This window comes from Cibotium barometz, chromosome 55, assembly GCF_041138505.1.
Source record: "Cibotium barometz isolate CiBa-2024 chromosome 55, ASM4113850v1, whole genome shotgun sequence".
Classification (NCBI taxonomy): Eukaryota; Viridiplantae; Streptophyta; class Polypodiopsida; order Cyatheales; family Cibotiaceae; genus Cibotium; species Cibotium barometz.
This window is the reverse complement of record NC_141100.1, coordinates 28,787,504-28,814,649: the sequence shown is the minus strand read 5'-3', so window position 1 is coordinate 28,814,649 and position 27,146 is coordinate 28,787,504. Positions and strand designations below refer to the sequence as shown.

At 40.1% G+C, this 27,146-nt stretch overlaps 2 protein-coding genes and 1 pseudogene across 2 annotated transcripts in view; 2 read left to right on the top strand and 1 right to left on the bottom strand.

The window, feature by feature from the left end:
• LOC147607590 (uncharacterized) overlaps window positions 1–27,146 on the top strand; it is a 158,348-nt gene that overhangs the window by 71,820 nt on the left and 59,382 nt on the right. The gene's annotated exons all lie outside the window — the stretch shown is intronic.
• On the top strand, window positions 17,668–18,244 carry LOC147607592 (uncharacterized; annotated as a pseudogene).
• LOC147607591 (uncharacterized) lies at window positions 21,017–21,571 on the bottom strand. The gene has a single exon (XM_086790516.1). It carries the CDS (start codon window positions 21,569–21,571, stop codon window positions 21,017–21,019), a length of 555 nt encoding a protein of 184 aa, XP_086646642.1.

Genomic DNA, 27,146 nt, shown 5'->3' with positions numbered 1-27,146 from the left:
ACCATGGTGGATGAATAGTAAAGTTGCTGATGCAAAATTACTAGTCATGGATTGTTGGCTTAGTTGGTGGCAAACTAGATATCCCCACCATTGGAGGAAACATCTTGTAGGGGTAAGTATTATTTTCTTAGTTTTCAAAAAGAATAACTTGTATTTTGAATTTGAATTGTCAACTTAACTATTTGGTTATAGAATGTGGTTTGAGCTTGTAATTAACTTAATCTCATGTTGTAGGATGTCAACGATGCTTGTGTGCCGCCATGCTAACCACCAATCTAGCAGAAATGAAACATGTAAGTTGGTTAGCACAGGAGAGGGTTTTATTAGGGGAACCATCTCTTTATATGATGCAGCTATTTCAAACCTCTCTAATGCCCTCTTGTAATCCACAAAGAAGCATGCATTCATGTAAGGTAAATATCATGAAGTAGGCCCTACAATAACAAAGTTGATGGAGAAGGCCAAAACATCAAATATCCAAGTTGGTCAAGCACTAGCAAATTGGGAAGCAGTGAGTGGCACACCAATGCACGTGCAACCAATTTTTTTTGGTGATAACATTACTGTTAGCTGGCATTGAAAAACCATAGTTATAAATCTTGAGGAAGATAACTCATCACATCGTCCAGAGTATGTCACAGAAAACCAGCCATGCAAGAAACAAGGTAGGAGATTAAGCTTTCCACCCACTATTCCTTTAGCTATAGGTGGTCAACATAATGTTGAGGGAGAGACAACTGAAGTAGAGGTGTAGGACATTGTGGAGAGTGACATACATGATTCAATGTGGGGGCTATACATTGAACATCTCTACACAACAAGGTAACTTGCCAAGGATGGTTAGATGGCCAAGATGACAAGTGCAAAAAGAGCATCAAGAACTGCAGGCAACGTGTTCCGGCTCCTTCTTTCTATGGTATGAGAAAATGTTCAGGGGGCAAAGGCATTAGTTCATGTGGTTTTATAATTGTAGTGTGGATCATACTTGGAGAGTATGTAACACCATTTGTTAATCGCCTGCTAGACCCCTAGTTGTTTGGCTAGTGGGACGAGACACAAACCTGACTGTGGATGAGATCTGAGCATTGGAGACTGGTGGGCAAAAGGGACAATGTCAGGAAGCAAATGATGTAGGTCAACAATTAAACAAGGTTCAAAAGTGGCATATCAGATATGGTAGCCAAGAGAATAGATTCAAAAATTTCAAGTACAACTATGGTCTTTGAGCATTTGGTCATTAAGGTCAGGCAAATGGAAGTGTTTGTAATTGAGACTAAGGAATCACTAGTATGCAATGAAAAATATTGGGTGACTATGGGAAAGAATCCATCATGCACATGTCCTGATTTTCAAATCAGGATGGACGACCATATTGTTCATGCAAGCACCTTTATTTTTTATATTTGCACATCTTTGGGTTAGATGCAAACCGTAATATGTTTATACATCAACTCACTCTAAAAAATGAGGACCTAATGAGGATGTTCAACAACAGGAGAATAATGTGAAAAGGACCTAGTACTATTGATGGCATCGTACTGCAGTTTTGAAAAGGTCCTTCATGTTGCAATAATAAAATGTCCTTTGTCTCAATTCTCTAGCAAGGACTATTTATGTTTTGTTTTTTTAATGTTTTAGCAGGATAATTAATATGGTTATATGTCAATGGCTTGAATATGTTCATTCCATTCATCTACTTTTTTAAATAAAGTGGATAGCCATGCATCTACTTTTCTAAATTTAGGAAAAAGCCATGCATATACTTTTCTAAATTTAGGGAAAAGCCATGCATCTACTTTTCTAAGTTTAGTGGATAACCATGCAAAGTACCTTTTTGCCTTTTGCTTTGTGTATCTATAAATTTGACCCCTGCCTCTTACTCTAATCCTCACTTCCAAATCTTGTTGCCTCCCTCTCCCTCTTGTTGCCTCCCTCTCCCTCTCATTGTATTTCTCTCCCTCACTATCGTTCTCTTCCTTACAACCCTCACCACCATCAACTAACCTTTGTTCATCTCTAATGGCTTCTTCTAATGGCCCTAGCTTTACTCCCAAGGAAACCCTGGAAAGGATTTGCAAAGATTTATGCAACAAAACGGACGGAGATGCGACAAAACATCTCAGAATCATGGCAGAGGCTCACAATCTTTGGACGAAGATGCTAGCGGATGAGCCTATTGATTCTCGAGATTCATTCGTGTGGAACATGAATATTGGAAGCACCATTGGCACTTGTTGGCGAAGTTATGTGTATATTGCTGAAGAGACAGAGGAGCCCCTACAGGAGGAGTTAAAGAATAGAGTAGCCCAAAAAAGTGTATAGGTGTAGAATCCGTATGTTTCAATTTTAAACAATGTTAGATTACAGTAACCCATGTAATAACCTTTTTTGGAATAAAGTGGTCTCAACTATAGATCGCCTTGTCTTTTGTATTAATTGCCTTGGCAAAATTTCAATTTGTTGTTTTAATTAATTGTGTAAAATTCTCAATTTATTATATGTGGTCATAATCTCCAAATTAGGTTATCTATAAAACTTGGCCTTAAAAATATTAAGAAACAAATAGTCCTAAATAATCGTAAACCTAAATACATTAATGTTCAAGAGTCACAAAACATATTCATTATAAAAACACTAGATTAACTCCAACTTTTATGACCTTCATGGTCTTATACAAAAGTATTCACTAGTTTAATATTCACGAACCCTAATATCCTCAATTAAATATGCTCAATTAGTAAGCTTAAATTTTATCATGAGGTCATGCTATACCTTTGACTTTTACTGTGGTAATTGAGTTTTTTAAGATAAGCTAAAGCTTTTAATACTAGAATATATTGAATAATATATAAAGGCTATGATATTGAAAGGATAATTCAATTTAGTACCTTATTTTAATATAAGAAAAAGCTTTTAATGCTAGAATATATTAAGCTATAATATTGAAAGGATAATTCAATTTAGTACCTTATTTTAACGAAAAAATATCATAAAATATAAACTTTTAATTAAAGTTATATCATAAGTTCATTTATGTATTTTTTGAACCATGAGTAGCTTTTTGAAAAGATAAAACATTAGCCAATTTGTGCATTTCTCTTTATCTAAGAAATGAATTTATATATTTAATTATATTACCTATATAAATTTATCTAAAAAATAAATTTATATAATTCATTATATTAATTATCAGACTAATTATTCATAGTCAAGTTAGGAAAACATTACATAATCTAATAATGACTAGAATAATGATTCAAAAATATTATACTTTTTCATTAAAAGATATCACAAGTTGACTAGAAAAATCTTGAGCTAAAAGAACAATTACTTTTTACTAGAATAGAACTTTTAATAGAGAAGTTACAAAGGTTGCCCCAATGTTTCAAATCTCATGTGTGTACATTTAAAGCTCATGTATTTTAAAAACCATATTGAGTACTCCATTTCATTATTTTTAATGTGAGATGAATGGTGAATCTAATTTAAGCATAAAAAGAACTCTTCCTTGTGGGAAACTTGTTTAGTGCTTGAACCATATCTACTTGGTGCATCAACAACCTTTGACAAAGTGGAAAATGAAACCAAAGGGTGGATTGTTTGTACTATTTACCTTGCAACCTAGAAAATAGTATGTGATCAAGAGGATGGTTAATTTGGTCTTTCCTTTCCACTTGATCAAGCATCCTAAGTGTAGCTATAGTTCAAGTCAAATGATATAGATGTAAAGAGAAAGAAAATGTTCGATTAGGGAATTGCTAGAAGATAAAGAGGAGACTCTTTTAAGTTTTTTAAGGATGATCTTAAAGATATACTAATCTCTATTATCCTATTTCAATTGGGTTACCACACTTGTGATAGGTGGAGTGTTGGATTTAGTGTGCTTGGATGTGTGACATGCATCTTCATGTTGTGAGCTCCTTTAGAAGATGGTCGAGAGATAGTCCAAGGTCTTACATGCCTTCTTGACTATAGTTTTTTACCCCATAGGCATTGTTAAGATGTAGACAAGCTTGGTAATGTGGACAAAAGCTTGTATATATTTGTAAAACCAGTTTTGGGAGACGTGTGTATATGTGCATAAAACCACACTATAAATAGGTTCCTTGGGTCTTGCATTCACATATCACTCACGAGACTCACTTAGGCACATTGTTACATGTTTCTTTAACAATATATTCTTGGTATTTATCTTATTACAATTCAGAGAAGGTCTTCATAATTGCATGTTTCTGTAACAATATATTCTTGGTTTTTATCTTATTGCAATTTACTCTTTTTGGGCTGTGGAATTGTCTAGAGTTGTTCCACCTATTTCTCATGATGATGGGCTACATGTGTTTTCTCTACTAGAAGCCATAGCATTTGCATGCAAGGACGTGCTACTTTAGAGAACCCTAGTATGTATTTGGTTGAGTACCTTTTCATATTGTGTGTACTCTTATCTTTGCATATGGTGTGTTGAGTGTTGTGTGAAGATGTGGAAGATTTTCAGCCTCTCACCTTGTGTGTTCTCTTTTAGGATTTTGTGAGTGTGTGTGTTCTTGCAAGAGCTCAAGCTCTCTTCTCCCCTACATCTTTTCACTTGAGAGTGTCCCATGCTCCTATTATATAGGAGAGCTCTCAAGTGACTCTTGACTCTCCAATTCTATGTGTGACCCTTGGTTGCCTGACCTTAACCCCAACCCAAGGTTAGGTCTAACCCTTGTACCACTAGAGCATGTTCCCATGATCCCATGCCCACATGCCTAGGGTTAGTTAACCTCCCAGTATATGCACATAATATGATGTGCACATAATAGGTAGCCCCCACGAAGATGGCCTACAAAGACCAACATCAACGGTGGTGGGCCACGAAGGACACGGGAAAAAATGCAAGCTCACATAGATGAGCTCAAATCCAAGGTAGTAGGGAAGAGGCCCATCACTCAGCGAAAGAATCCCCAGGACACACACGAGGATATCCAACTACCAGCATTGAAGAAGAATGTGACCCTCTTCCCCAAACTCGCATCTAGCCAAACGGAGCTCACTGAAGTGCAGCAATAAGCAGCAATCATGCAACAAGGCAACCTAATGCAAATAATCCGCCAAGGTTGTTACTACATGTAGATCCTAGTTGGTGCCATTGTTTGCAACCAATCTACCCAAACCCTGAGCTTGGAGGAGGATGGACACCTTTCTACAGTAGCATTCCCTGTACTACCAGGGTAACCTAACGCAAATAATCCGCCAAGGTTGTTACTACATGTAGATCCTAGTTGGTGCCATTGTTGCAACCAATCTACCCAAACCTCGAGCTTGGAGGAGGATGGACACCTTTCTACAGTAGCATTTCCTGTACCATCAGCCCCTCCACAACCTCACCCTATGGACATAGCTCCTTTTCTTATTTGTCCCTTCAATAATATCATAGTCAGTGATCATGGCATCATGGTGTCTGTCATCAGAACTATCACCATCATTGCCCTCTACATCATCATCCTCTTTTTCATCACTTGAATTGTTTAGGCTATCAATATTTTTTCGCATGAAGTGATCTTGAATACCCTCATCAATAGAAGAAGATTCTGTGTCCTTCACTAATGGTTCACCATTCTCAAATGTGAGTTGCCTGATCGGCCAACTAACCAAATTCAAACCTGAAACACAAGTTAAACTTGGATGCAAAAAGATCCTTCTATAATGACACCCAAGCTACTCTCCCCTAGTTCTCTACAATTTATAGCCTCGTATGGGTGGACCAGCAATACTACTCCATTGCCAAGTTTTGTAGATCTGTTGTCATCCCAGAGGATGACACTTTTCTCTTTCGAGCTCTCCCTATCTATAAAGTGATCTTCTTGATCAACAAGAAGTTTCGCAAAATTATCCTCTTTGGTATTAGTAATGTCTTTGTCCATTAACAAGGTTGACCAATGGCTATTTGATGATGCTTCCAACTACTTGAGATATTGTTCTTGCATCCATTGTGGCAAATGGAATGAGAAATGTGTCTTCAAAGCTTTGTTGAACATGTATTGCTGCACATGTCTCACCAATGAATTGAAAACCACATATTTGATATGCATCAATGGAATGAATAACCCTGCGTGCCTTCCTTGCAGAACCATCAATGAGAAACACTGAAGTACCTTGTTTTAGACCCTGCAATCCCTGAGAAAATCAAGATCTCAATAAGAAAGATTGAAGCGATGTTTTTACGGTAGTACACAAAACTATAAATGTAATTCAATCTCAACATGAGTTCAGGCTCCAACCAAAGTTTGAACCTCACCTATCAATGCTAGTTTGCTAGGAGGCTAGGCTCCATCTAAAGCTTGAGCCTTGCCTGCATATGCTAGCTTGTTAGCAGGAGGCTCCATGAGCCTCACCATCATATGTTAGTTTGCTACTAGGAGGCTCTAGTTAAAGTTATCATCCTCACTTGCATAATATATTAGTTTGCATATGTTAGCTAGAAGGGTGGGCTCCTCCAACAAAAGTTTGAGTCTTACCATCATATGTTAGTTTGCTACTAGGAGGCTCTAGTTAAAGTTATCATCCTCACTTGCATAATATATTAGTTTGCATATGTTAGCTAGAAGGGTGGGCTCCTCCAACAAAAGTTTGAGCCTCACCCACGGATGCTAGTTCGCTTCTAGGAAGTTGAAACTAAAGTTTGAACCTCACCCACAGATGCTAGTTTTCTTGGAGGCTCCAACCAAAGTTTGAGCCTCACCTTCATATGCTAGTTTGCTATATTAAGAGGTCCCAATTGAAGTGATAATCCTCACCTCATGTATATGCTAGTTTCCCAAGAGGTAGGTTTCATCACCCTCTGCATCTGGCCACACCATTTCATTGGGATATTGAGTCAAGGTATGGTGTCAATTAGCCATCAATGTTTCATAGCTACAAAAGACAAAGGTGAGTGGTTACAATAGCAGCAAAGGCAAAGAGAAAGCAATAGAGAGAAACAATATGCTAGTGAAGAGAATGTGACATGGAAATGAGCAAATGGACATTGGATTTGAGACTCTTCTCCTTCGTGAGGCTCAAACTCAAGTTTGAGCCATTGTGCATTATATAGATTTTAGTTGAATTTTTAATCGCATAGTTTATAAGTATATTTGGGTGTATGGGGAAAGAGGGAAGAAAAGAAGAAATCTCAAGCTCAAGCTCAAGGCTCAAACTTGAGTTTGAGCCTTGTCTATTACACAAGCAAGTAAGAATAGAGAGGGAAGCTAGGATAATCCCAGAGAACAAGTGGGGTGTGGGTGTAGAAGGGTATATAAACAAAAGTGAAACTAACTATAATCAAAAGACCTGGTTGTTGGGACCTGGGCTTGGGCTTGGGCTTGGGGGAAGAAATCGAAATCGAAACCTTCTTTCTGCCACACTCGATGCTCCTCTCCCGCACTCGCACTCGTTCTCCTCGTGCTCCCGAAGCAGAGCTCGGCCAAGCGTGCCCACGCCGAGCGCCTCGAGTGTCCTCCTCGCGCTCCCAAAGCAGAGCTCGTCCTCCTCGGCCAAGGCAGAGCAGCGGCTGCTCACGGCAACCGTGCATGCTACTAGCAAAACGGCGGCGCCTACGTAAGGCATAGTAGCGGTGGTCGTGTGTGCTGCTCGGTAGAGCAGCGGCTGCTGTGCGCGCCGCTCCCTCCCGAAGTAGAGCATGCTGCAGGAGGTGCAATGCGTTCCCGAGCAGCGCGCACGGTCTCACTCGACCGCGCACCGCGCATGCGGTGCGGTCTCCCTCGACTGCGCATCGCACCGCACATGCGATGCGGTCTCACTCGACCGCACACCGCACTGCACTCTCCTCTGAACTCTCCCAACTGCACACTGCGCGAGGCACCGCTTGTTGCTGCCCCGTCTCTCTCGTTTGAACCGCCCCGCCCCTCTCATTTGAAATTCAAATTTTCCCCTTCCCCCCAACTTTGGAGCCTTTGCTCTCCATGCTAGTGCACCCCGGTGCCTTAAGGCTCGAACTTCAGATTGAGCCTTCGTTCTCCATGCTAGTGTACCCTGGCCTTAAGGCTTGAACTTGAGTTTAAGCCTTTGCCTTCCATGCTAGTGCACCCTGGTCTTAAGGCTCGATCTTCAGATTGAGCCTTTGTTGTAACCCTAATGTTAATTTCTTATAGCAATTTTATTAGTTAAAATAACAATTGCAGAAAATCAACATAACCATTGCTAAGCATCATTTATGATTAGCTTACTCAATTGTAGTTTTCGCACTTACTAGTTCTTAGCTTTATCTTAATGCATGTGACCTATAGCTCATTAGCATTCACACGCACATGCTATCAAGCTAAAACATAGCGGATTACTTAGCTTTTCTAGATACCATCTTTGATTAAAAGAAAGAAGATCTTAGCATGTTAAACATTCATTACTTATAGATTCATGCATAGCATTTACTAGCTATCACACACGAACAATCGCACATAGAGGGCGTTAACACTGGATAACCACTTGCTCCTCTAGCACATGCATGACAACATAAATAAAGAGAAATTGCATAAGATAACACGATGAGGGCCGCATTTATGAGGCTGGCCCCCCTCAAAAGGCTTTGTATTAATCAACTGCTTAAAGCTTACATCATTAAAGGATGGCTTTTACTTGAATTAATATGTCTTAGGGACTATGGAGGCTAAGATCTCCATAACCCCTCGTCGGCTGCTTCCTTGGGCACCTGCAAGTTTTGTTCTCCTCTTCTCAAGTCCTTAATGATCACAAAGGATCAAGAGTTCCTTCGGAGAAAAGGAAAAGGAAAGAATCATAATCAATGAGTTGATGAGCCCTTATGGCTTAATTACTGTAGATTAAACTCAGAGAGAGAGAGAGAGAAAGAGAGAGACTACCAAGGAGAAATCACTTGCTTGTTAGGGGAGAGCAAGATCTAAGTTTATATAGGCATAGGGGATGAGGAGAGCTTTCACTAGAGCTCCCTCATGTATGAGTTGGTGCCTCATGCATGAAGTTGCAGGCCACTTTTCCAACTAGAGTTGGAAAAGTGAGCTTTACTCTCACTTTTTCACCTCTAACAGTAGGACAAAAGCACTCCTTCACTCAACTTTTTGTAGGTGCCTAGTTTTGGGGTGCCTTGGGCACAAGCTAGGCCCCAATTCCCATTGCCTGGCCCTAATGCCATTTCGAGGTCATATTTAACCTGTTTTGACTTCTAGAAAGCATGACGAAGTCTTGGTTAAATTTCCTAAGCTCTTTCACAACTTGCATTCATCACTAGGCACTTCACATTGCCCGCATGCACTTGTTTGCAGCCTTATCCCATAAGCTTTTCTAGTGTTTCTCTCTCTAGAGTGATCAATTCTAGAGAGAGAAAGTTATTTAAAAGCTAAGATATTCATCAAAATTAAATTTTGATGACATTACCCCTCTCTTAAATCCATAGTCATCCTCGACTATGCTGTTATTAGGGGAAACTATAGCCCATCTATACTTAGGATCCACATTTGAGTATATCTCACTTTCCTGGACTAGATGGCTAGTCTAGTAGGTGCTTAGGTGACGAAATCAATGCTAAGCTGAGACATAGTTACTTCTTTTCACTCCGCATGCACTTTTGAGTGATGATCACTTCCTTGGACTAGATAGTAAGTCTAGGAGGTGCTTAGAAGACGAAGTCATTGTGCTAAGGTGATCCTTCAAACATTTGAGTACACAATTGAAACTTAAACATTAATGCAATAATAATCTAGATTAGAGAAAACATTTGCAATAAACTTTGATTACCTCGATGTCTTTATACCTTGTCCATCAATTCATGTAGACCTTATACTCTTGCCACTTTGAATTGGGATTTTGGTATCCACTTGGCATCTTCATGACGATAATTCTTATCATGATAGGTACCTCTTTTCACTCCATTTAGACATTTGAGTGAGGTCATGATAGATACCTCTTTTCACTCCATTTAAACATTTGAGTGAGGCTTTCTTCCCTAGACTAGATCACTTGGAATCTAGAGGGTGCTTAGTTGACCGAATCAAGCTAAGCTGATTCTTTTCAAAGTAGCCATTCCTTTTCACTCCACTTAAACATTTGAGTGAAGATCACTTCCCTCGACTAGATCACTTTAGATCTAGTGGGTGCTTTGTTGACAAAGTCATGCAAAGCATTTGATCATTTTATGTGCCTTTATCTTCACATAAACATAAACCAAAACGTTAATGCAAAATTTAAAAGAAGAAATCTAAAATAAATATTGCATGTTTTCCTTTTGAGTTAGAGATGCTAACCTTTTTAGGAACATGCAAAAATTCATAGTGCATCTAATATGAAACCTTCATGCAATAAGGAAGATACATTAAATTCTTCCTAGTCAACATGGTCACACACATGAAGCTTGAGTTTTCCATTTAGAGAAATCATTGGTTCCTCATACCCTTTTTAATCGCACTCTTCGCTCCTTGTGTGGATCATATCTTTTCAATCAAGCTTTTGCATAAAGCCAAGATTGAAGAGCATCAAAACTCTTTGATCCCTTAATTTTTCTCGTGCAACATGAAGCATGCAAAATATAAACCTTGCAAAGTGCTAACCATGCAAATCATAGACTTTGCCTTATGCATCCATGCAAAGCATAAATCTCAAAATGCATGCAAAATCAAAAATCTTGCAAATCATGCATTATGTAAACCATAAGTTTTCCTAGCCATGGATTGTGCAACATATAAGCTTTGCACATCATAAGGTATGTATATCATACGCTTTGGATACTTTAGAAGGTAGAAACTTAGCAACAATTTCACACCCGTGAGCAATCTCTGATTTAAAAATTAACCTAGATGAAGAGGGTTAACAGTGCCACCCCCGATAAGTTTTGGCTAAAGGACTTTCTAGAGCTCACTAGCACCAAAACCATAGGTACCCTTTTATGCAAAGGTGTGCTAATAAGACAATAGCTCCCTCTAGTTACAAAATCAGACAGGAGCAGATAATAACTCCTACAACACCTTACGTTAGTTTTTAAACAGCCGTCTCTTTTCGTGAACTTGATCGTTTCCTCCTTCAGAAAGAAGGAAAAGCCTACGCTCTGATACCAATGTAACCTTAATGTTAATTTCTTATAGCAATTTTATTAGTTTAAAATAACAATTGCAGAAAATCAACATAACCATTGCTAAGCATCATTTATGATATACAAGCTGGGGGAAAAAACCTCCTAAAGAGGGAAAAAGTGCCCCGGCGGTCCTAAGTGTATTCACACACATCACTGCCTATATATATGGCAACAAATCCCCCCTGGGAGTGATGGTGTGAACGAGAGCTGGCACTCATGTATAGGGGAGTGCCATGCCCGAAGTAGATCAGTCCACAAAGGGGAGCAAGCCCAAAGCTTTGCGGAAAGCTTCGAACTTCTCACGAGGAAGCGCCTTTGTGAAAAGATCGGCGAGGTTGTCCTGTGTTGGCACATAGGCCAAGTTGATCTCTCCTGCTGAGAGTCTCTCCCTAACATAGTGATAATGCACCTCAATGTGCTTTGTGTGAGCATGAAAAACTGGGTTTCTCGCAACTACCAATGCGCTCTAACTGTCAGTGAAGATAAAGGTGGCAGACTCCTGTCCAACACCCAAGTCAGCCAGCCCTCTGAGCCACACACACTCAACTGTAGCTGTGAAAGCTACCCTGTACTCAGCTTCACAACTAGAAGTGGCCACAGTAGGTTGCTTCTTGCTCAACCAAGATATGCATGAGCTACCGAGCATGAAACAAAAACCACTTGTGGACACTCTTGTGTCATAGCAACCAGCCCAATTTGAGAAAAAGCATGTAAATCTGGCGACAATGATCCCCGCTTGGGATAAAACAACCCAAGATGTATGGTGCCACTCAAGTAGCGAAAGATGCGTTTAACTGCTTTCCAATGCTGGGCTATGCATAAACCTACTCACCTGTGAGACTGCAAACTGAATGTCCGGCCTCGTAATGCATACATAAATGAGGCAACCGACAGCTGTCTGATAGAGTGTGACATCAAAGTGATCTCCAACATCATGAAGACTCAACTTCAAACCTGTCTCCATTGGAGTAGCAATAGGCTTGCAGTCTTTAAGGCCAAATCTCCACAACAATGTCTCAATATACTTTGTCTGACACAAAGCAATACCTCCATCACACTGCTTAAATTGTATCCCCAAATAATGATGCAAATACCCCAAATCTGACATCTCAAAAATCAGCCTTAAAATCAGCAATATGACTTTCATTTGGTCCTGTGAGCATAGAGAGCAATGATTAGATGTACATCATCCACACGTTTAGCATACAAAGTGCTTTCTGTTGGACTATTCTGAAAACCATGTGCACTCAAATATGCATGTATCTTTTCATACCAAGCTCGTGGAGCTTGCTTTAAACCATATAAAGCCTTTTTCAACCTGTACACTTTGTTTTCCTGCCCTCTTTGAACAAAACCATGAGGCTGTGATACATACACCTCCTCATGCAAATCTCCATTCAAGAACGCAGTCTTTATGTCCAACTGATATACATGGGCTGCCAATGCACAAATGCTACGAATGGTAGTCATACAACAAGTGGGAGCAAAGGTCTCATCAAAATCAATGCCCTTTTCTTGAGCATAACCCTTTGCAACAAGTCTAGCTTTATAGCGACCAACACTGCCATCTGGCTTTTGTTTCAACTTAAAAACCCACTTACATCCAATGGCCTTTTTACCAATAGGTAAATCACACAAAGACCATGTACCATTCTTCATTATAGCATCATATTCACTTTGCATTGCAGCCAACCAATTTTCTGATTTTTGTGCCTCATCAAAGGAAAGAGGTTCTTCCTCTTCACACATACTAGACACAGCCAAAGCATAACAATCTGATGCATAAGAGGCATGCTGAAAACCTGAACGAGTACAACTAGATATAGGTGTATCAATTTTACTATCACGCAAGGTTTGCACCAGCCATTTAGGCATACCTCTAGCCTACTCATTTTCAGCCCTATCCTCATGAATTATATCCTATAAATCTGCGTCAGAAACAAGCTGATCTATGATGTCATTTGAAATCTGCATAGGTTGAGTATTTGCCTCATTAGGACTTACATTTGAATTCCCACCTGTAAATAGAGGCAACAATGTATCAAATACACCCCGTGAGCTCACACCTGTCTCTTTGGTACATGATAACAAAGGTTGCACAGCATCTTCCACAAAAACAACATCTCGACTAATCAAGATACGCTTTGACTGTAGATGATACAATCTATAACGCTTGCTCTGAGCACTGTAACCACCAACAAAAATGCATTTGACAGCCTTATCATCCAATTTTCTACATTGTTGCACAGGCACTAAAGCATAGGCCAAGCAACCAAAGACACGCAAGTGACCAATAGAAGGCTTCCTACCATGCCAAGCTTCGTATGGAGTAAAAGGCCTTAGTGTGGGACACCTGTTGAGTACATATGCAGCACACATGATAGCCTCAAGCCAAAATGCCTATAGTAAAGCTTGGCTCTTGACCATACATCGTGCCATCTCCATAAGTGACCTATTTTTCCTCTCAGCAATACCATTTTGCTGAGGGGTATACGGCACTGTACATTGGTGTTTTATCCCACGACTAGCCAGAAAGGCATCAAACTCTTTAGACATGTACTCCCCCCCTCGATGGGTGCCCACAGTACAATTGGGGATACATTTTCAACCATAAGCAAAAACTGTTTGAAGCACAAAATCACTTCGGACTTTGCCTTCAGTGGATATACCCATGCATGCCTTGAGTAATCATCAATGAAAGTCACGAAGTACAAGTGTTTACCAAATGACGGAGTTTGCATAGGCCCACATACATCACTATGTACAAGTTGCAATTTGCGAGTGGCCCGCACAGAACCATCCTTTGGAAATGCAGAACGCTGCATTTTGCCCAAAATACAGCCTTCACAAACATGTTTCAATGGTGCCTCAAGAGAGGGCAATGAAGCAACCATATCAAATTTCTGCAAACGCAGCAAACTAGCAAAGTTTAGATGACCAAAACGAGCATGCCATAGTTTTACATCTGAAACTGCCTTTTCATCATCAGAAATTGCATTTGCTGAATCTTCCACACACTTGTCATAAGAATTGAGCCTATACAGCCCACGAAACAAGGTGCCATATATAATAATCGTATCACCAGAAGTCAAATCATGAACAGTACATCTGTCATCCACAAATTTGATTACAAGTCCAAGTCTAACAAGTGCAGAGACAGACAATAGATTCTTCTTTATCCCTAGCACATACAAAGCATCTGAAAGTGTGAAAGCGCTGCCATTTGCAGCAGGAAGCATAATTTTACCAATGCCCTTCAATGGGTAAGAAGCATTATTGGCACATGTGATAGTATTCCCATTAGGGACAGCCTCAAGACAAGTGAACATATCACGATGCGAGGTAATGTGCTTTGTAGCACCACTGTCAAAATACCATACATGAGAGTCAACAGAAACTGCCAAACATGCATCATGTACAGATGGGTCATACTGGCAATACACGCTAAAGGGTAGAAGCATGTTAACGTGCTATGCTTTTTATGCTAGTTCACATGTGTGAACAAGCATTCCTAGTTAGCATAAGTTTAGGCATGTAAGTCACTATATTAGTAATCATATTTAAAACTTCTGGCTGATACAAAAAGCTCAAATGAGCACTTCAAAAAAAAAAGAATAATCAATGAAAGTTGTGGTATATTGAATTACTAGCTAGTCTTTGAAGCTAGTTAGCACGGGCGTTACAGCGGAGTGGTGGGGTGATGAAGTGCAAAGGCCAGAGCACCATGGAGCCCGCAAGCAAGGCGGCGCATTCGCATTCTCCTATACACAGAAAATGCAGAGCCTCTTCTGCTTCTCCATCTCCCTGCAAAAGCGCAAAGCGATCTCAAGGTTCCCCAATGTCCCTCTCGGGTACTCTCTCTCTCTCTCTCTCTCTCTCTCTCTCTCTCTCTCTCTGTCTTGTGCGGGTTCTGTGTGTTTTCTCTTCTACTTTCGGCTTCAGTACCACAAGAAGCTCCATGCAATACAGTTGAGCACATTTCCATGCAATATAGTTGAGCACATTTCCCTTTATAGTTGAGCACATTTTCCTTTGATGTGTGCAGGCCGATGGAAAGCTCCGAAGGTCGTGATCCCCATGCAGGAAAAATTCTGTACAACTTTGGTAGAGTTCAATGCTGCTTATGGCCTTTCCATGGAGGGTTTAGATCCCAAAATGGTTAGGTGGGAGCAGGTCACTGATGCTGAATGGTTCAGTGTGTTCAAACAAACAAAGGATCCCAGCCAGTACCGCATCAAATGCAACACCATCCACACGTCGACAGGAGATGGAAGCTTCTTCATTTTGTGGGTTGGAGGAATGGCAGTGCATGAAGGCAGCTGTCCTTCAAATTAAAACACAGCTACATTATGAGAAACAGAATCTAAACAAAGTACAAGAGGGCCTAGAACTTGCTAGGGCTTTGAATGCAAAAAATGCGAAGGTCACTCCTATTGTCACGGCCATGAGACAGAGGTTGAAAGCAGCTGAGATGGAGTTGCAGGCTCTATTGCAAAGCAATGATGTGGATGCCCGGCGAAAGATGGAGCTTGAAGTCACAATAGAGACAACCAAAGACACCATAGAGGCTATGGGGTTTCCTCTTCGTGAAGATGACCCCATAGATAGTGACATAGACATAACCTGTAAACTGGTAAGTGTCTGTAAGTTTCATCTCTGCACTTTATGTTTGGTACATGTGCTCAGGTAACTCATGTACTTACCATGCTCTTTTTGTCTTGGTTTTGTAGGTTGAGGTGGAAATTGCAAAATCCAAGGTGCAGAACTCTGAAAGCCAACTTGAACTTCTGATGCACATGCAGTCCAAGCTGTAGGGCTCGTTTCTCCAAATTGCCCTAACTAATCTAGCCCTTGCTAGTTTTATGAAGGATAGAGAGGTGCAAGACATCATCGGAACAAACCTGTGTACTGGCTGTGGTCTACCCCTTGAGGTCCAACCATTCCTTACAATGGTCAAGCTCCCTTGTGAATGAGCATAATTATCACCTTTTGTGCTTTGCTGCTACATGCTCCCTTGGGACCGTATGTAGGACTCCCTTCTGCAAAAAAAGCATACCTACCGCATGGTTGTGCAACCTTGCAACACAACGACATCCAACCACACCACCAGAGATTAGTAAGAAACCATACTTGAATGTATGCTTGCTAGCTAGCATACAGGACATACAGTCTGCAAGCTTGATCATATTGGGAATAAAAGGTGTGCTAGTTAGCATAATGAATATGCTAATTAGCATGCCAGGTATGCTAGTTATCATACTAGATATGCTAGTTAGCATATACAGTATGATAGTTGGCATATTGCATATGCTAATTAACATATCCAGTATACTAGAGTTAGCATACTAGATATGCTAGTAGGATGCTAACTAGCATATATCGTATATGCTAGTTAGCATACCCTGCATGCTAACTAGCATCCTCATTAGCATACTCTCTGTATGCTAACTAGCACCCTAGTAAGCATACCCTGTATACTAACTAGCACAGCATATATGCTAGTTAGCATACCCAATACGGTAACAAGCATACCGGGTATGCTAATTAGCATATCAAGTAGGCCTACTAGCATATCCAGTATGCTAACTAGCATACGGGATATGTTAACTAGCATGCTAACTAGCATACCGGATATGCTAAAAAGCGTATCTAGAATGCTAATAAACACAATGGATATGCTAGTTAGGATACTGGATACACTAATTAGCGTAACCAGTATGCTGGATACGCTAACTAGCATACAAGATACGCTAATTAGCATAACCAGTATGCTAACTAGCACACTGGATATGCTAGTTGGATGAGTGGATGCTAATTAGCATATCCAATATGCTAGTAAGCATATTGGGTATGCTTATTAGCATACCGGAGTTAGCATATTGAATGCTAATTAGCATATCCAGTATGCTAGTTAGCATATTGGATTGCTATCTGAAATGCTAATTAGCATACAGGATATGCTAATTAGCATATCTTGTATGCTAACTAGCATACTGGTTATGCTAATTAGCATACTGAATATGCTAGTTAGCATACTTGATATGCTATTAAGCATGTTGGATATGCTAATTACCAATTTTTATATGCTAGTAAGCATTTTGGAGCATATTGGATTAGCTTAGAGGTTATAAGGTCTACTAACTAGCATACTAGGTATGCTAGTTAGCATATTGGATATGCTTATTAGCATACCGGATATGCTAGCTGGAATGATAGTTAGCATACAGGATATACTAATTAGCATATCCAGTATGCTGGTTAGTATACTGGATATGCTAATTAGCATATCCTGTATGCTAACTAGTATACTAGATATGCTAATTAGCATACTTGATATGCTATTAAGCATGTTGGATATGCTAATTAGCATATACTGTGCTCTAGTAAGCACATAGAAGCTTTTGGGTACACTTGAATTGCTTAGAGATTATAAGGTTTACTAGTTAGCATACCTGGTATGCTTGTTAGCATACTTGATATTCTAGTTAGCATATATGATTATGCTAGCTAGCATACACGGGAATGCTAATTAGCATACTGGCCTAGCTGCACACATAGTTAGCATATGAAACATACTATGTAGCATACATGACATGCTTATAAAGGGTGTAATCAAAGATTTTTTTGTTGCAGGTCTCTCAAAGCCCCTACATGATGTGGGCAGTGTACATGACACCAAAGGTAAGGGAAAGGCTGCAAACTGAGAACCCTTCGACTGAGAAGGGTGGTGAGCTAGATACAATGAATGAAGGAGTAGATGCGGGATCCCAGCAAATGCAAAGTGCAAGCATGAAAACAACAGAGGAAGGCGGTGACGTGAGCAGTAAATCAAAAGAAGATGATTTTTTTGTCATGGTTCCTCATGCACGTGCCATGCCTGCTGCAACTGACACAGTAAAAACTTCTCAGCAGACAATGGCTAGTGCCAGGGCATCAAGGGAAACATTGAAGACTAACAACATAGAGGACCCGCAGGAAGTTGGTGATAACAGCCCTCTCGAGGGTTTTTTGCGAAAGGCTAAGGCAAAGAGAAAAGTGGGCCCGGAAGAGGTACCTGAAGAAACTGCAAGCAACGGCTATGGTTCCCCAAAGAAGATGAAGGACAAAGCTGAAAGCACCAAAGGTGAAAAGAAAGCCACCCGCTCAAGAGCTTGCAAAAAACTGTGTTAAGACCTTTCCTTTTTTGCCCAGATTCTGTACTGTAAGCAGGCAACTGTCATTGTTCAGTTGTTTAGCCTTTACTTAGTGTTCCCATACCTGTGCCCTTCACTCTTATGGTTATGCCATTTTGAAAACCTAATGCCTCTTGTGGCTGTCATGTAATTTTTTTTATTTTCTCGGTGAAAATGTCTTTGTGTAATATAATGTTGAGCAGCAGTCCATTATAATTTTCTGCCAATCTATGAACTTCTTCCCTTCGTATCGCTGTTTCTTTGCAGAGGAAGAGAAACTGGCATTAATTGCCTTGCATGATGTAAATGCGGCCATGCAATGGAAGAAATTACGAAAATGGCGAGTCTGCAAAGCCAGCCAGATAAGGAGAAAAAAATTGGAGATTGAAAAGCGGCTCGAACGATATTCACAGCGTGCCTGTAGAATTTTTGAGTGCCTAAATTATGTTCACCCATCAGGGGAGGTTATATATGCTGAATGGTATCCTCTTCAGACCCAATATGGGTGCCTAAGCGACTATGTGATGAAAAAAGAGCTCTTTTACTAGATCTCAATAGTCTTTTGCTGAGGGTGGTAGAGACTCGCTTCGGCAAAAAGCCCCCTGCATATGCAGATGAAATGTTAAAATACAATGTAGAGGATAAGCAGGTGTTCTGTCACAAGGACAACCACATGTTTTTGGACTGGTGTCTTCAGTTCTTCAGTGTGTATATTTGGAGCACAAGCATGCATCGTAAAGTCATGAATATTTACAGGGCTGTTTTTAAATTGCAGGTGGTGCCAAGGATTGCCGGTTTTTTTGCGCAAGAGCACTGCAGTCCGCAACCCTGGCAAATCTTGAATAAACCTATGTTTATGAAAGATTTAGCCTTGTTTTGGAAATACAATCCGACGTACAATGCCCAAAACATGCTTCTGATTGATGATAGCCTCTACAAAGTGTTTCAGAACCCAGCACAAGCTTGGCTCGTTACTTCGAAGCTAGAGGACCAGAGTGCTGAGGAGAGACAACAGTTTCTTATAGAATCTTTGAAAGACTGGCTTTTTCTTTGGCTGCAGTCGGATGATCGGGCAGCGTATGTGGCTGACAATTTCTTTGATACAGGCTCTGATAACTTCTCTGATGCAGTCATCAAAAAAACAGTTGCTAGAGACTGAGAGACAAGCAGAACTTCGTCGCTCGCAAACAAAAGGAAGATGACCTAGAAGCAGAGAGAGAGTAGAAAGCTAGGCTGGAGAGGAAAAGAAAAGAAAAGGAACAGCAGAGAGGCGACCTAGAAGCAGAGAGAAAGGAGAAAGCAGAGAAAAGGAGGGAGCAAAAAAGCCCGGTCACTATACAAACGCCCTCTGAGGAGGCCTAAAGATTTTTGGCGGGTGTGACTCATTGTAAAATTAAACCCTATGTAATGTTATTTGATGCTGGAAGTTAATGATGAGATAATCTTTTCAACAGTTGCCTCCTACTATTCCATTTTTATGTGTTACAGAATTATGTATTGGGTTTTTTGGTAGATAGAACACACTATAAAGTAGCAAGTTTATACAGTTAGCATATACTGTGGTAGTTAGCATACACTATATGCTAGTTAGCATAATCCTGTATGCTAGTTAGCACACTATATAGCAGTAGTTAGTATACAGTTAGCATATACTGTGCTTGTTAGCATACACTATACTGTATATGCTAGTCAGCACATATACTGTTTTGCTAGTTAGCATACAGTATATGCTAACTAGCATATACTGTATGCTAGTTAGCACACACTATGTAGAAGCTTGTTAGTAAACAATTATCATATACTGTGGTAGTTAGCATACAATATATGCTAGTTAGCATATACTGTATGCTAGTAAGCACACGCTATATAGTAGCTAGTGAGTATACAGTTAGCATATACTGTGCTAGTTAGCATACCCTATATGCTAGTTAGCATACATTATATGCTAGTTGGCATATACTGTATGCTAGTTAGCATACGCTATATGCTAGTAAGCACACAATATAAATTAGGTAGTTAGTATACAGTTAACGTGTACTGTATGAGTTAGCATACAGTATATGATTTAGCCTATACTATATACTAGTTAGCATACTATATATGCTAGTTAGAATACACTGTATGCTAGTTAGCATACGCTTTATGCTAGCTAGCACACACTTTGTAGAAGCTTGTTAGTCAGAATATACTCTATATGCTAGTCAACATATACTGTTTGCTAGTTAGCATATAGTATATGCTAACTAGCGTATACTGTATGCTAGTTAGCATACACTTTATGCTAGTTAGCACACACTATGTAGAAGCTTGTTAGTAAACAATTTTCATATAGTGCGGTAGTTAGCATACACTATATGCTAGTTAGCATATACTGTATGCTAGTAAGCACACGCTATATAGTAGCGAGTGTGCATACAGTTAGCATATACTGTGCTAGTTATAGCATACACTATATGCTAGTTAGCATACACTATATGCTAGTTGGCATATACTGTATGCTAGTTAGCATATGCTATATGCTAGTAAGCACACAATATAAATTAGGTAGTTAGTATACAGTTAACATATACTGTGCGAGTTAGCATACAATATATGCTAGTTAGCCTATACTATATACTAGTTAGCATACTTTATATGCTAGTTAGGATACACTGTATGCTAGTTAGCATACGCTTTATGCACACACTTTGTAGAAGCTTGTTAGTACACTATTAGCATATACTGTGGTAGTAGTAGATACAAAATAGAATAAAAGACCATGACGCTCATGTCAAAAACCAAATGGCATGCTGTTATAGATTGCTTCATAATCTTCGGGGGTGATTGTGTACATTTGCCTTCTCTTTTGCATGTGTTTCATGTGTATCTTGATACAACGTACAAGATTTGAAAGTATGTGAACAATAGGTTGATTGTAGTCTAGTTTGAAGGTGTATGTATCCACTTGCTTATAATACAGTCCTTGCACGACATAAGGCACGACATAAGAGCCTTTGTCAATTACATTGTTCCACTCATCAATGTAACCCTGTTTTGCCTTTTCTTTTACTGCAATGCACTTTACCAAGTAAAAGTCTACATTCTCATCATTGGTTGTAGCATCCGGATTCACTGCAAAAATGTCACCAACACACAAAGCACTACTTAATGCATCATGGTGGCCTTCATACACGAATTTTTCATATCCAATGATCTGTCCTTCAAGGGCATCATCAGTCAGAGTGTCTTCTTCATCCTCAACTTCATCAGACAATGGCATCAGAATGTGATAATCCCAAGGCTGCACATGAGATTTGTTAGTGCAGCGATTCCAACTATGGTTCATGCATGCATCCCAAAAGCATGCCAATGGTCTTGTGGCAATGGCAGTTGCATCCTGCCGGTTGTGACCGCGAAAAGCATGCAAGGTGCGAGACTTCTCAACCGTGGCACAATTCCATTTAACCTCCCTGTTTATATCACCTACTTTGATCTCCCAAAACACACGGGCACATTCCCTTTCTTTTAGAGGATATGATACAGCTGCTCCCTTTGATAGGTTGGCTTGGCAATAGGCAACCACATCTGCAGCACACTTTAAAGTGGCCCCATTAGGCTTCAGCTGTTCATGTGTCAACAATCTTTTAACAACTGCGCCTACACCGTCATGCTCTCCCTTGCCATGTCCTGATCCCCAAAGAAGAACCAGCTCATCTCCATTCCTGTCAGTCCAGCATACCTTGCAACAAAATAGAAAGGCCTAGCAGCCTTAAACTGTGAGGCAGCACCATCTGGCCAGACCCAGTGACGTTTTGGAGTGACACCTTCTCTCTGTAACCAGCCACAATGCAGCATAAAACAATGTTGGACAAACAATGTGTCATGCACTTTGTCATCTGATATGAAGAAGTGGATTTTCTTGACTACTTCCCCTTCCCTGTGGTAGTATGTTATGTGCACAAAAATAGTTACTTGACTTGAGTGCTAATGCATGGATTGAATCTCATTTTGCTCCTTGAATGCATAGTTTTCTGCAAAGTCTACAACCGACACAACCACATCGTCAGGAAATCTAAGAATACAATCCTTGAACTGTTGTGCTTGCCATCGAGCGATATAGTTATGTTTGATAAAAACCTTCAGCTTGGTCTGTAAGAGTTGAAGAAACTCCCAGCACTGCATTTCTTTAGTCACAAGATCTTTTCTCTTTTTTTTGTCTCCGTGTTTATCAGTTGCCTCCACATATGCAAACAATTTTATAAAGATATTCTTACCTGGGCTTTGTGTATGCTAACAGTATGCTAACAAGCACATTCATTATGCTAACTAGCACATTCAGTATGCTAAGTAGCACTTACAGTATGCTAACCAGCACTTAAAGTATGCTAATTAGCACTCACAGTATGCTAATAAGCATATACAAAGTGCTAACTATCACTAATCATATGCTAACTAGCACTTACAGTATGCTAAGATGCACCTACATTATGCTAACTAGCACCTTGAGTATGCTAACTAGCACATAGAATATGCTAACTAGCACTTAGAGTATGCTAACTAGCACTTACAGTATGCTAATCAGCACCTACCATATGCGAACTAGCACTCACAGCATGCTTACTAGCATTTACATACTAACTAGCATGTAGAGTGTGCTAATCAGCACATAGAGTATACTAACTAGCATACACAGTCTGCTAACTAGCATTTACAGTGTGCCTCCAGGTATGGCTTGTATACTAACTAGCATGTAGAGTGTGCTAATTAGCACATAGAGTATGCTAACTAGCATACACAGTCTGCTAACTAGCATTTACAGTGTGCCTCTAGGTATGGCTTGTATACTAATTAGCATTACTAATATGATAAATAACGCACTCTGTAAGGTTATCAACATATTGAAGATTTGAACTAGCATATACAGTATAGCATGTTCTAGCATGTAGAGTGTGCTAATTAGCACATAGAGTATGCTAACTAGCATACACAGTCTGCTAACTAGCATTTACAGTGTGCCTCCACAGGTATGGCTTGTATACTAATTAGCATTACTAATATGATAAATAACACACTCTGTAAGGTGATCAACATATTGAAGATTTGAACTAGCATATACAGTATAGCATGTTCTAGCTAGAATAAACCATAAACAACCATAGTGTAAATAACAACCAGTATGCTAACTATAAAGTTTCACATGCTTTTTAGTGTACTCGAATAATGGTGCTTTGGTTAGATCAATTACCTAAGGTTCATCAAGGAGGCGTACAAGATGCTTTATGTAATTTTTTCTCCCCATCCTCTTTTGACAAACATCTTTTTTGTTAGGGGATACACGTGTCTCATCCCTCCAAAATGTGTGAACCAGCTCTTTCATTTCATCTGTGATTGTGCTACGACGGGCATGTTTTTGACATGCAGCCAATGAAAACATTCCACTGTCAACATTCGATGTCACCCGCAATTTAGCCTTGTACAAGGATCGACGTGGAACTTTAAGGAGTCTCGAGACTTTTGACATTTGCATGTTCTCCTTTGAATTCAACATCATGGACAATGCTGTATGCTTCAAATACAACTCCTCATTATAGCTTGGCCACTTTACAAGCGCCAAGGTGTTACGAACATTGCACATGATTGCACTTTGAATGGTAGACTCCTCTAGACACACTGCTTGCACGACAGGATGATGAGATACTAGATTCCAAATTTCTTGCTTGTCTTCTGTACTAATTCCTTCAGTCCTCCTCTTGAACAGTGCCACAATCTTAGACGAGATTTTCTTCTTCTTTTCCTCCTCAAAGGCAAGCTCTCGAACCTGAACCTGCTTAAGTTTTTTCTTCTCTCGTTCTTTCCTCTTTCTTTGTCTCTCATAATCCCTAATGGCAGTACAAGTTGGGTCCTCCAAGTTCGGATTCATTGTCTGTAAAGGATCCCTTCTGCTACCTTCATCTGCTGCCCTTGAATGCGTAAGTAAACCTACCAGATCAGATTGCAAGGTATGGTTCACCATAACTCTATGAGATGGGGAGGAAGTGGGCTACACGGAGAGAATGCGAGGCAAAGGGAGAGGGTGAGACTGTTTGAGTAGCATCACACACACACACACACAGAGAGAGAGAGAGAGAGAGAGAGAGAGAGAGAGAGAGAGAGAGAGAGCTTGGCTTACATAGATCATGGAGAACCTCGAGAGAGCGAGAGAGAGAGAGAGAGAGAGGCACAGAGACAGAAAGATAGAGAGAGAGAGAGAGAGAGAGAGAGAGAGAGAGAGAGAGAGAGAGAGAGAGAGAGAGAGAGAGAGAGCGCTCATCCACTACACCATGACTTCAGTAACTGAAAAGATGCTACATTTGAATTTGGAGTAAATTTAACATTAATTATGGAAAGTTTATTTCAAAATGGACATATTCTTGGCTCTCGAATGTATGCTAACAAGCACTACTAAAACTAGCATTGTCTGGGACAGCATTTTTTGTGCACGTTAACATGCTTCTACCCTAAATGCCCATTCTGTATCCTGCACAACATTTGCAGAATCTGCATTTGTAGAAGCATCCGCTATTGTGGCTGCATTTGACTCTTTAGCCTTTAGCTTAGGGCAATTCTTAATGACATGATTATTTGCCTTACAATAGTTGCACCTGATCTTTTTCTTGCCTTTATCAAGAGCCTTCTCAGACCTATTGTTGCTACCTGTGGAAGGAGAAGAAGTTGCAGACCTACTAATAGGAGAAGAAACAATGGAAGGGGCTGCCTTACCACTTCTTCTTTGCTGGGCAGCAACAAATGCTTGATCAACTGCACGTTGCCTAGCCCTGTTTTGCCTGGACTGTGCTTCTTGCAAGAGCTTATTGACTAAAGTATCATACTTGACAACATCAGGTCTATCCTCATCAGTAACAAGTCTCCACGTGGAAGCAAAAGTCTGATATGACTCAGGTAAAGCATTAAGAACAGTCTGCACAAGAGAATGATCTGGAATAATTTCACCTATTGTAAAAATCAACTATTCCTTTTGAGATCTTTAATCTCAGCAACAAAAACATTCATGTCATCATCTTCTTGCATAATCTTCGATTCTAGCTCTTTACGCAGGTAAGAGATTTTTGTCTCGTTACGACCTGCATACAAACCTGCATACAAACCTGCATACAAACCAGCTAGAATATCCCAAGCTTGTTTTTCTGTTTTAGCTGAATGGATATGTGGGGTGATGTTATGTTTGATAAAAAGTGCAATCAAGGCATGAGCCTGCATCCATGGTCTATCACAACAGAATCGCTGGATGAGGACTCTCCTGGTCCACTAGCTTAATCGAGTCAACTATGATTTCAAGGGAAGGGTAATGTCATCAAAATTTAATTTTGATGAGTTTTGTGCATTATCAAGGATTTTCTCTCTCTTAAATTGGCCATTTTGGAGAGAGGAAGCACAAGAAAGCACATGTTGTTGGACAATAAGGTATGTATGAAAGTGAATTCAAGGCTAGGGAAGTGCCAAAATGTGAATGCCACTTAACAAGTGCATGGAAAATTTTCCTAGGATCTCATCAGTATTTTACAGAGTACAAAGGGGCCCTTGAGGGACTTAAAATTGCCAATATACGGCTTATGGTAGGTGGGAAAAGTGGGAATGAGGGCGAAGGATCATGAAAATGGGAATGAGGGCTTTGTTTCAACAATTTGGTACAAGAACTAAGCACTCCCCCTCCCATGCCCTACCCATACTCCACTTGTCTCTAGCCACAAGGATGCTAATTTTGGCACCACTTTCCACCTCTCCAAGTCGTGAGCTTGAAGGAGGTATATCTCTCTCATCACAAAGAAATTTGGAGTGTTCAAGCGCGCAAGTGAAAGCTCTCACAAAGCTCTTCAAGCTCGAGCACTCATATTGAAATCAAGTTTCATTAAGCTCTTTTAAGGCAAATAAAAAGTATTTGCTCTTAGCTCTTTTAGCAACTAGCCTTAATGACACTTATGATTTCCTTATAGTTAATGCCCTTAGTCGATAGCATGTGATAAGAACAACATAGTGGCTAATGCATTCATTTAGCAACTATACAATTTGCATATGCATAACAAGCACATTAAAGCAAGATCTTGACACAATCAACACAAGATTGAGGGTTGGATTTCTTGAGGCCGACCCCCCCTTGAGAGGCTTTGTATTAATCTTTGCTCTTGAACTCTTTACAAAACGAGAGTAGCGACCATGGAGGCTAGGATCTCCATAACCCATGAGCTTGTTGGCTTGCTTCTCCCTTGAACTACGTTGTCCTCTTCTCAAAGCCTCAATGGCTATTCAAGCCAAGAGTACTTGTGGAGAAAAGGAGAGCTTTGAAGAGGATTAGGGAAGAAGCTTGAGATGAAAGTGCTCCATAGCCTAAGTATCATACTTAGCTACCAAGGGGTGGTACACAATCTTAAGCATATAGCTTACATATGAGTGCTTGAGCTGGAAGAGCTTTGTGAGAGCTTTCACTTGTGCTTTTGATCACTCTTTCTTGCCCTCTAATTGGGTTATAAGTGTCCCAAATTGGCCAAACAAATCCCTCATTCCCATTTTCATTATTCTTTGCCCTCACTTCCACTTTTGCCACCTCTCGTAAGCTGTATTTTAGCAATTTTTAAGTCCTTCATAGGCCCGTGTACTGCATAAAATACTGGTGAGATCCTAGGAAAATTTGCCATGCACTTGGGAGGTGGAATTCACCCTTTGGCACTTGTGTAGCCTTGAATTTACTTCCATATATGCCTTATTGTCCAACAATATGTGCTTTCTTGTGCTTCTTCTTTCCCCAGTGGCCACGTTTAGAGAGAGAAAAGCCTTGATAAAGCACAAAACTCATCAAAATTAAATTTTGATGACATTACCCCTCCCTTGAAATTGTAGTCGTCCTCGACTATGCTTGTATCAAGTGA

Excerpts from the sequence above, each read along its gene's own strand:
- LOC147607591 (XM_086790516.1), bottom strand. The coding sequence starts at position 21,571 with ATGAACCATAGTTGGAATCGCTGCACTAACAAATCTCATGTGCAGCCT.